General features: G+C 54.3%; 1 protein-coding gene across 3 annotated transcripts in view; it reads right to left on the bottom strand.

The window, feature by feature from the left end:
* Window positions 1-1,146: 1,146 nt before the first annotated feature.
* The window catches only part of KCNJ10 (potassium voltage-gated channel subfamily J member 10), a 30,331-nt gene continuing 20,035 nt past the window's right edge, over window positions 1,147-11,442 (bottom strand). For all 3 annotated transcript variants that reach the window (XM_029935832.1, XM_029935834.1, XM_029935833.1), the window contains one exon: window positions 1,147-5,114. In XM_029935832.1, coding sequence (XP_029791692.1) covers window positions 3,975-5,114 — 1,140 coding nt within the window. In that variant the 3' untranslated portion in view covers window positions 1,147-3,974. The remainder of the gene's footprint in view (window positions 5,115-11,442) is intronic.

The following is an 11,442-nucleotide window of genomic DNA, read 5'->3' as shown; positions in this document are numbered from 1 at the left end:
AATTAGGTGAATGGGCTTGTGGAGCCTCGCGGATGTGTAAGGAGTGTGTACACGTAGCACGGAAGGGAAGTCGACGTGCAAACCGCTGGCTGAAAGGCACAGCGCCCAGGACCCGAAGCAGCTTGGCTTTCCTGGAGTGAGCTGAGCCAATGTCCAGATTTCTGGGTCTTAACAAACAAGCAAACACAACTGAGTGGGAAAGGTATTTGCTACAGGCCCCTGAGGTTGAAGGGGGCTCCCGGAAGGAGGGGGGAGGGGTGGGTGACATCTGTAAGGGGAGGGGCCGGCGTGCGCTCACTTCTTCCAGCTCCTCTGTACTCGACCCTCCATTCTTTACCCTCCATTCTTTCGGGCCTGCAAGCCCGGCCCGTAGGAGGATGGGCTCTGACTTCTAACAGAAGCTTAAAGAGCAGAGATTTGTCCATCTTATTTAGCAGCGTATTCTGAACAGGCTAAAATAAACCCAACAGGCTCTTTTCTTACTAGGTAAAAAGCTCTGGTTTAGTCCTAACGCAGGGAATGGAAATGCCGTCCCAGGACAGGGGTGCGTCAGCAGAGCCGGCCCTTAAGAAAGGAAGCCCGCAGGCCGATGCCAAGGTTACACCGACGTTACACCCGGGGGTACACCCAGGGTGTGTCCTCTTACGAAGAAACTAGGCTCACCGGCGGGGGCAGGGGAGGCCCTGGGTAGCAGCCGCGGGGCATGGGGAGGGGGCTGCGTCCCTGACTTGCAGCTTTATCCGCCTTCTCTTCCCTGCTCAGGCCGCACAGGGGAGTCTTAGCCGGCAGGGGTGGGCGGTGGCTAACAAGGCGAAGCACAGAGTCAGGATTTCGAAGCCTCCCTTGGGACTGGACCCTCCCCTGGGGCAGTGGGTGGCCCCGCTCCCCCTTTTCATGCCCTCCCTGGTGCCAGGGCAGGGACTCCTGGCCTAGACAGCGTTGAGGCGCTGGGGCCACATGCAGCCAGGGCGAGGGCGGGAGCCCACACCTCTGTAGTCCTGGCGTTTGGGGTCTGGGGTGGGGGCTCCCTGTTCGTGCCTCCCAGACGCCGGAGGGGTCAGCTTCTGGTGGGACGGCCTCCCCCCAGGGGGCTGGAGCTGCGGTCGCCCCCACCCCGGCGGAAGACAGGGAAATACACGTATCGAGACCAGGAAACAAGGTGCTTTTATTTTAAAACCAAAAAAAAAAAAGAAAAGTGCTACAGTGACGGGACACTGCTGGGGCGAGGGCGCAGCGGAAGTGGCCGGAGCCGCGTCCTCCCGTCCCCTCCCCCGGGCCCCGCACATGGGGTTACCCGCCTCACGGGCGCCTCCACACTCTGAAGAGCGGCTCCCCGCCTCCCTCTCCCATCATCACACCCGAAAGCCTCACCCACTGTCCCACTTGCACACGGAGACCAGGGTCACCGGTCAGGAGTCTGGAAATCCGGGGAGTCCTACCCCCAAACCAGAGCAACGCAAGTGCCCCCATGCCAAGATCTCCTCTGTGTACATTCAGTATATTTGGTCCTATAAGCATCTATATACATAAATCTCTCGACACGTATATATTATCTCTGTCTCTTTCTCCTTAGGGAAACCTCCTATTTGTACCACGTGCTACTTCCCGAGCCTCCACCTCCACCTCCACCTCGCCTGCTGGGCCAGGGGAGACTCCGGCTCCATCCCTCAGCACCGCCCTCTGTCTCCGTCACACCCTGAGTACCCTCCCGTTGCTTGTCTTGGCCCGTCTGGAATCTCCCGGTTAGCAGGGGTGCCTAGTGCTCTCCTGACAGCCCAAGTCCATGGTCGCCGTGGTCCGGGGGCCCGTTTCTCACCAGACCTGGCTGCTTCTGAAGCTTGACCAATAGGATAGCCGGAGAAAGGATTTCAGCTCCGAGGAAGAGGCTGGAGTACAAAGAGCCGGTTAGGGTTGGGGGAGCATTGGTCTCCCGGGGAGGCTTATGGGAGCGGAAGCCAGGGTGCATTAAAAGAAGAGTATGATTTAAAGTGCAGCTTAGAGCAAAGGGTTTGGGAGGAGGATCAAAGAGGTTAAGTCAGAAAATGTCCATATTTTGTTATGCGGGAATCTGAGGGGAGGCTGGGGGCCTGGGATAGCCGGCAGGGGTGGGGGGAGGGGGCCTGGGAGAGAGGATTTCCTCAGGCGGGACACAGCCCTGCACAGAAGAAACCAGTGGGGGATGGCTTGGTGGGGAAGGTACACACACACACTCACACACACTCTCCAGTATTTTGGGCCCTTACACACGGAAAGAAATCAGGTAAGTCTAACGTTGAATAAAGTCAAGAGCCCCAGAAGCTGGCTCTTTGCCTTCGGGTCTCTGTGTCAGATTTTCAAGTTTTTCTGGCTCCCGTTTTCTCGAGAGCCAGGGAGTGTTGGCGGGTTACGGGCGGGGAAGCATGGTGGGTCTTCATTTTCGAGACGGAGTTAGCCGAGTTCAAGGAGCGCCGCACAGAAGAGGGTCCTGTGCCGCCGTGGTGAGCGGTGCCCACAGGTCCAGCCGCGGAACCGTGTGCCGCTCTGTGAAGCTCGGCACAGACCCGGGTGCACGGCCCGTGCGAGGGTGCAGCTCGCAGCGGTTGGCTCCGTCACCTCGACAGACCGCCACTCGATTCGCACGAGGGCTCTGTGCCAAGCCACCGCAGGGCCTCCTGGTACCTAAATGAGACCAGGAGGCGCTCCTGGGGTTTGGGGCTTTAGAGAAAGTTCTGGTGCCCAAACGCCCTTCTTGGCCCCTCCCACAGTCCCCACCAGGGAACAAGGACTGGCCTCAGGCTGACCTAACGTGTGCCCTTTAACTTCTCTTCACAGCAGAGGGGAGTGGGGACGGGACCGGTGCCCCCTTTGCCCCGAGTCTCAGGAATGGCTAAGGGAAACCCCGGATGTTGGATCAGGAGGTGTGGTCTCCCTCCTTCTCAGCATTGCCCCGTGAAATAGCGGGCGCCTTGCAGAAGGGTGACAGGGAGAATGGCGCGCACCGGCCAGAGTTCTGCCCTGGCCCAAACCCTAACGCGGCACCCCCAATTCCCAGAGGCTCCACGCAGCAGTAAATCTGAGAATTTACTCCTCCAGCATGGCAGGGTTAACGTCACTTTCCTAGGGAATCTGTGCCCTGTAAGTGCCTGGCACATCATTTCTAGACCTTTCCATGGGGCTCAGGAACATACTGGCAAGGACCATCCCATCGGCAGGTCACAGGGAGACAAGTCCTTCCAGGGCTGTCTGGAGGAGGGTCAAGGTTTTGGACTCGGGCTCTGCATCGGTCACTCCACACTCCAGGATGGGTGCACGTCAGCCTCAACTCTCTGGGAGCAGAGGCAGCTTTGGGAGAGAACTGGGTATCCTAAGAGGGCCCATTCGAGAAGATAGGGAGAGGAAAACGGGGGTGACCAGGACTCTGGGTTCTAGTCAGAATGTGCCAGCAGAAACTAACGACACTAGGAGAAACCCTGACTCCTTTCAATAGGGGTTGGTAGAAAACCCAGGATAAATTAATTTCAGATTCCCAGATTTCTGAGGGCACAGACTCCAAAACGACCATCAGAGTCTTGCCTTAGGGAACTAGCTGGGTGGGAAATTAGAGGCGGGTGGGGGCTTCAGCCTCGAGTCCCCAACTTCATGGTGGTGGCGGGAGTGGGGGGAGTCTATCCATCCAACTGCATGGTCCTCCTAATGTGAGTCTCCAAGCATGGCTGATGCGTCCTAAGCCACTTCAGCCTAATCTTCCCTCTCCTTCCCCCACCCTGGCGTTAGGGAGTTGCGTGTCTTGGGTAGAAGTGGGGTGGGGTGTCGGGGACAGTGGAAGGAAAGCTCGGACTCCAGTTGGCCTAGCCCACCCGCAGGCCACCGGGGTAAAGCAGAGGGGACGGAGGACGGGTGCCTCTGGGGCTCTCCAGCAGGTCTGGGTGAGAGCTCTCACCCAGGACGCCCAAAGAGGAGAAGCCAGAGAGATGGGGAGGCGGGGGTCCAGGCCGTCAGACATTGCTGATGCGCACGCTTAGGGCGCTGCCCTCCTTCTCCGCTTGCTCCCTCAACGACTCCTCCAACTTGAGCTTCTCGGGGTCCCCGTAGCGTGCAGTGCTGTCACGGAGGCCGCTGGGAGGGGCCACTTTCACCACTTGGTCAAAAAGGCTGAAGTCAGCTATGTATTTGCCACTGGCCGACAGCGAGATGGCGGGGGTGAACTCGTAGCCCCAGAGGATCTCCTCCGGCAGGTAGGAGGTGCGCACCTGGCAGGTGGCGCTGGTGGATTCCACCGTCCCACTGAGGATCAGCACCAGCTCGAAGTCCCCCTCCCCGCTGCGAAGGGGGAGGTCTCTCAAGGGACTGGTCTCATCGACCACGTGGTAGAACGTGAGGGGCAGAATGAGGAAGGGGCTGTCCGAGGCCGTGTCCACTTGGAAAGTCACGTTGACCTGGTTGAGCCGGATGTTCTCCCCCTCTTTGGTCTGGTGCGTCTGGAGCAGTTTGCCGGTCACCTGGCAGCCAATCAGGAGGCTCTTCCGCATGTTGGCAACTCGGATCATGAGGCAGGGCTTGCCGTTGTGGGCGGCCACCACCGCGTGCTGGCTGAACCGGATGGTCTCCGCCCGCTTCTTGGGCCGGGCGATCTTGGCCAGGAAGGTGCCCGTGATGAAGATCTCCAGGATGGTGGTGAGCACCAGCTGGGCAATGAGCAGCACGATGGCCAGTGGGCACTCCTCGCTGATGTAGCGGAAGCCGTAGCCAATGGTGGTCTGGGATTCGAGGGAGAAGAGGAAGGCCCCAGTGAGCGTATGCACCTGCACCACGCAGGGGGTGTGGTTGGCCGGGGGACCCAGCTCCAGCAGGTCTCCGTGGGCCACGGCCACCAGGTACCACACCACGCCGAAGAGGAACCAGGTGCCTGCAAAGGTCGCAGAGAAGAGCAGAAGCTTGTAGCGCCACTGCATGTCGATGAAGGTCGTCCACAGGTCCTTGAGGTAGAGGAAGCGCTTGTCGGCGATGTGTTCCATCCTCACGTTGCTGCGGCCATCTTTGGTCAGGACCCTCCGCCGTCGGACCCCTGGGCCCATGAGGGGCCGGCTTTCCGTCTGAGTGGTCTGACTGTAGTACACCTTGGCAACGGACGTCATCTGGAGGGAGCAAGAGAGCACCATGGGGATTACTGCAGAAATCCAACCAACTCCCGGCCACCACCCACGGCGAAGGAAGGAGTAGCGTTCCTTTTGCTGCCACTGATCTCACTATTAGCACATGTTTACTGAGCACTTGCTATATTCCGGCCTCTGGGCAAGAGGCTGGTAAGTCAACAAGGAAAATGACCTCACTCTTGCTCTCCAAGAACTCCCAGCCTCCTGAGCCAGGCACACATTCAGTGAACAAATCATTGCAGTGCAGGCTGATCTTTGTAATTCTTGGGAGAGGCAGAGAAGAAAGTAGTAAGTTCCCAGTTCCTTGAAGGTGAGGCCAGAAGAAAGGGTTCTACTGGTCTCTCTTCCCCGCAAAACCAGTTCTGTCAAGATCTCTGATTCTGAAACAGGATCCTTCCCCACCCTCATGAATGGCAGAGCAAGAAAGACTATCCTGCGGAAGTTCTTCCAGCCCCCCCCCCCGCCTTAAAAAACGCAGACCCTTCATTTCCCCACCTTTCCCCTAGCCCCAAGGCAATACTCGCTGGTGACCCCAAGGTACTAAGCTGGCTCAGAAAATAGCAGAAACTGCCCATCTTTCTACCTCTAGATGTTCTCTCAGGACCTGGACCATTTCGCTGTGTGTCATCACTATCACTATCATCAGGTTGCATCCTCTGGGGGAATGCGGTCTGGGTCAGGTGGGGTTGGGAATAGCAGAACCCGAGCAGAAAGAGACGAGCGGTGGAAAAGGAGGAGGGATCATCAGGCCGAGGCCTCCTGGCGGTGTGGGAATGCTTCCCCAGGAGCTGAGGGAAATGCCAGGTCAGAGGTGGCAAAGTGGCCTTGAGTGGGTGAGGTGGGAGAGTTGGTGTGGATCAGCAGTTGTGTCCGCACAAGCTCAAATTCAGGATTGCTGTTTGTCCTGATAGAAGAAAGTAGGACAAGACTCTGAAATAAGAGCTCGCTTCAGACAAGGTGCCGGCACCCCTGCCCAAGGAGTAGCTTGTGCTTTTCCAGCAGAGATAGGATTTCAATCACTGGAGCCCTTGGACTCTGGGTCTGATGGCCAGACCTTCTGGGAAGGAGGAGGGTGATCTCCAGGGAGCCTGGTCCTTGGAGAGTGGAGAGGCATGTCGCACCCTCCGTTCCCCAAAATCTGAACCGTCGCATTATCATTCTTCACACTGCTCCCTAACCCCATCCTCCCCGAGGCCTGACACCTGGGAAACTAAATCACGTGGGTCCATTTAAACCCCCCACCCAAGTAGACACTGAACTGGCGATCACCAATGGATGAGAATCCTGAATGTTCAGAGCCAACCAGGGGCCTGTTCACCAGCCCTCACCCACTTGGGACTTTTGTCCGAACGAGACCACTCAGCCAGGTGCCACCCACTTCCCAATATCCTTAGCTACTTTGGAGCAAAAGGAAAGGTCTAGAATTCTGAAGTTGGGAGAATTACCATTTAGAGTCCAGTTAAAGCCCCATCAGTACTCAGCAGTAGTAGTAATATTAAAAACAAGCACAGCCCCCAGATCTCTAGACCATGTTAAAGTTCGCCCATTAGTGGACGTTCTCATCTGATCCTCAAACTGGAGGGGCGCCTCGGTGGCTCAGTTGGCTAAGCGTCTGACTTCAGCTCAGGTCATGATCTCACGGTTCGTGGGTTCAAGCTGTCAGCTGTGCTGACAGCTCAGAACCTGGAGCCTGCTTCAGATTCTGTGCCTCCCTCTCTCTCTGACCCTCCCCTGCTCATGCTGTCTCTCTCTCTCTCTCTCTCTCTCTCTCTCTCTCTCTCTCTCTCTCCCTATCAAAAATCAATAAAAACATTAAAAATTTTTTAAAAAATGATCCTCAAACTGGAAGAGATGTGAAACCTTCATAAGAGACTCTGAGGAACTATTAGCAGATGGAGGAAATCCTGGAAAGTTGTGGATGAGTAAACACAATTTTTTATTTAATTTTCTTTTTTTTTAATTTTTTTTTTTTTTTGAGAGACAGCATGTGCACAGGAGCAGGGGAGGGGCAGGAAGGGAGAGAGAATCCCAAGCAGCTGTCAGCACAGAGCCTGACTCAGGGTTCAAACTCACTAACCACAAGATCATAACCTGAGCCAAAATCAAGAGTTGGACACTTAACCAACTGAGCCACCCAGGCACCTCTTACTTTAATTTTCAAAAAGAAAAACAACAAGACACATTTCATAAACTATAGACAAACAAGTAAGATATTGACCCAAACAAGATTCTAGAACAACGGAGGGTTAAGATTGTGAGTACTTGGGCAGGGTGGGGGAAGGGTAACTCATCCAGAGGACCCATCATGGGATTGTCAAGAATGACTCACATCAACTAACCTAACTTCTTTCTAGGACAAGGTTACCAGATGGGCAAATCAGCAGAATGCAATAGATAAAGCGTATCGATGTAAAATTTTCTTTAGGGTAGGTAAGACTTAAAATTTGTTATTTTTATTGGGATAAAAACACTTTTCTGAGATCTACCCTTGTAACAAACTTCTACTTTTTTTAATATAGTTTATTGTCAAGTTGGTTTCCATACAATACCCAGTGCTCATCCTACAAGTGCCTCCTCCATGCCCATCACCCCCTTTCCCCTCTTCCCCACCCCCCATCAAGTCTCAGCTTGTTCTCAGTATTTAAGAATCTCTCATGGTTTGCCTCCCTCCCTCTCCCTATTTTCCCCCTTCCTCTCCCCCATGGTCCTCTGCTAAGCTTCTCCTGTTCCACATCTGAGTGAAAACATATGGTATCTGTCCTTTTCCGCCTGACTTATTTCTCTTAGCATGACTCCCTCGAGTTCCATCCACGTTGCTATGAATGGCCAGATTTCATTCTTCCTCATTGCCATGTAATACTCCATTGTATTGATAAACCATATCTTCTTCATCTGTTCATCGGTTGATGGACTCTTAGGCTCTTTTCATGATTTGGCTATTGTTGACAGTGCCGCTATGAACATTGGGGTACATGTGCCCCTATGCGTCAACACTTCTGTGTCCCCTGGGTAAATTCCTAGCAGTGCTATTGCTGGGTCATAGGGGAGTTCTACTGTTAAATTTTTGAGGAACCTCCACACTGTTTTCCAGAGTGGCTCTATGCAAGATTTTTTAGATCTCTCAGTATATCCTTGGGGATAAGACAGAAAAATGAACTCTGATTTTGGTGACTAAAACAGAAATCAGTGGTCCTAGTAAGTGGATGGTGATAGCCAGCCTCTGTTCTCTAGTGATGGACCAGATGTACCTTTGGCCTTCCCCTATTCAATGTTTGTAACATTAATTTTTTTAATAAAAATATTTTATTTTAACAAAAATAAATTTTTATTTATTTTGAGAGAGGGGCGGGGGAGAGGGACAGAGAGAGGGAGAGAGAAAGAATCCCAAGCAGGCTCCTCACTGTTAGCACAGAGCCTGATGCCTGACTCGAACTCACAAACCTAGAGTTCGTGACCTGAGCTGAAACCAAGAGTCAGACGCTTAACCAACTGAGCCACCCGGGCACCCCTGTTTATAACATTAATTTTATTCAAACCTATAGAACACACGGCCATCAGTTATCAGGATGGCACAAAGCTGGGGTAGATCGTGAATGCATGTTCTGGGGCAGGATTAGGATCCAAAAGGAGCCGGAGTAATGGGCTAAATCTAACAAAAAGGATAAATGTTGGGTTATATATTTGGGTCCAAAAATTATCTGAGCAACTCTGGATCGGAAAGATGCAATGCATTTTGATTGCCAAAAAAGCAGTGCTATTTTGAGCTACTTCTAGCGAATTACAGTATCTAGAATAAGGAAGCTGTTGACTCTGCTCTTCCTGCGCCTGTAGTTTTGAGTCTCAAGGAACAATCAGGATATGAGAGGGTTCAGACCCAGGTGGTGAAAGAAACGGCTGGAGGAAATGGGGACGTTAGTCGGGAGAAGAGCCGATCCAAGGGATGTGAGTGGCTATATGCAAATATTTGGTTTGAAGGGCCATCACGTGGACAGAGCTTTGGACCTGCTCTTTGAGCTCCGAGAAGAGTCGTCAGGACCAATGAATCCTGAGACACAGCGTCAGTGCCCGGAGGTGCTCCAGGGTAGGATGGACAGGCACTTTGCGGAGAGTCGATAGAGGAGATTCAAGCTTTCACCCACACTCACAGAAGACCGGATACCTGCTTCTTCTGTGCCATCTCGACCCCGCACGTCCTCAGGCCACATCTGGGGGTCCATCCTGGAAGTCCTAGCTTTGTGCTGAGGAGAGATCCCTCCTACCCTGAGGAATGGAAGTTCTTGGGGCCAAGGGAAGCTTGCTTATCATTCTGCAAACAATAGTCTGTGACTGTATTATCACATTGCCGCTCAGAAAATACATAGTTTGACCCTCGCACCATGAAGTAAGTACTAAAGTCAGTAGAAACAGGCTCAGGAGGGGCACCTGGGTGGCTCAGTCGGTTAAGCGTCCAACTTCAGCTCAGGTTATGATCTTGTGGCTCGTTGGGTTTGGGCTCCACATGGGCCCTGTGCTGACAGCTCAGAGCCTGGAGCCTGCTTCGGATTCTGTGTCTCCCTCTCTCTCTCTCTGCCCCTCCCCTGCTCACACTCTATCTCTCTCTCAAAAATAAATAAACCTAAAGAAAGAAAGAAAGAAAGAAACAGGCTCAGGAGATTTGCCCCAAGTAGATTAATGGTAGAGTATGGAGCCTGAACCCAGGTCTTCCGGATTCGGGTCCAGAATTTTATTTTTTTTCCCTTTTTTAAATTAATTAATTTATTTGTTTATTTTTAAGTAGATTCCACACCCAACGCGGGGCTCAAACTCCCAACCCCAAGATCAAGAGTCATAAGTGCCACCGACAGAGCCAGCCAGGCACCTCTGGGACTGCGGTAGCAACTGCTTCTGTGCACCCCAGATCCATTCTTGTGGGGTGTCGTGGTCTGGGCAAGCGCCTCTCTGAGGCCCTGGGTCGAGGATCAAAGCTGAACCGGAGAAGACGGAGCCCGGAGCGTTGGAGCACAGCCAGGAGGGCCGGGAGATTCGGGCTCCTGGCCGGAGCTCTGTTGTGATGCCGCCTCCAGCCGTGTGCCTGCTGTTGCCAGCCTTTCTCTGGGCCCCCTCCAGCTGTCCCCAGCTGCCGGGCCACCTTCCACAGCCAGGCAGCTTTGTTCTCCAGAAGAAGATAAACAGTCTGTGCTGCACTACCCCCAAGCTGGCCTGGCTCCGGGGCGGGGAGGGGGCCCAGCTCTGGAAGGGGTTTGTCGCTGCCCCACCAGGCACACACACAGTCCTACCTCCAGAGGGTGCTGTGTCCCCAAACCAGTCCCAGCCAGCTCCCAGGGACAGAGTCCGATGATGAAACCAGCCCCCAAGTGGCGAAGAGACCGAAAGAGAGACCAACTTCTCCATTCTCGAGGAATTGCACTGATGACTATTTCTCGAAGAGCAAGGCCAGTCACACGGTGATGTCCGGCCCGCGTCAACAGACGCTGCTCCACGCCGCAGGTTGCTGGCCTGGGTTTACCCACAAGGTCTGGGGTCACATGGTCTCTGGAATGTGGGGGGTGGGGGTCCGAGCCCCTCTTGAGCCCACTCTGCTCTGAAGCCAGGACACGCAGCAGTGGTGACCGTCACGACTCAAACCCATCCAGGGCTCCCTACTGCTTTTAGGATAGACTGCAAATGTCTGAGCATAGCGTTCAAGGCCCTGCATGGTTTGGTCTCTGCCTACTTGGTGGCATCACTCCTGCCGCTTTTCCACATGTGCCCCAGACCGCAGCTCCGCAGAGTCTCCGGACCTGCCATTGGACCTGCCCTTGAACCACCTGGCTCTGTGCCTACCTGGGGACACCCTGCTGATCTTTCTAAACTCGACTCAAGTGTTAGTTACCTGCTTTGAAACCTCCCCTGACCATCCCAGAAATAGTCGGTGCTGTCCATCCCCCGGGCTGCACCCCAGCCTGGGGCCAGGAAGCCTGGGCTGGGGCACATTCCTGTTTCAGGACATCAGAGTGCTTCGCAATGGCCTCCTTTGTTTGTCAGCTGTGAGTTCTTCGTGCGAGGCCACGGACCGTGACTTTCACCTGTTTCCCCAGCGCTGGGTGCAGTTTGTTATCAAAGACTGAGTAAGGGATGAAGGCTGATCCGGACGGAGAGAGGCCCGAGTGAGGGCTGCAGCCTTGGCTCAGCTCCCGGGAGACGGGGCGCAGAGCCTCCGGAGACCTCGAGGCAGAGCTGCGGCACAAGGGGAGGGACCCAGGCCTACCCAGGCTCCGCTAATGCTGCAGAGAGTTACAAGTACCTGCTTCGAAGGGCGGGAGAAAGCAAG

The sequence above is a fragment of the Suricata suricatta genome, chromosome 3 (assembly GCF_006229205.1).
Source record: "Suricata suricatta isolate VVHF042 chromosome 3, meerkat_22Aug2017_6uvM2_HiC, whole genome shotgun sequence".
NCBI lineage: Eukaryota > Metazoa > Chordata > Mammalia > Carnivora > Herpestidae > Suricata > Suricata suricatta.
This window is presented reverse-complemented; position numbering and strand designations above follow the sequence as displayed.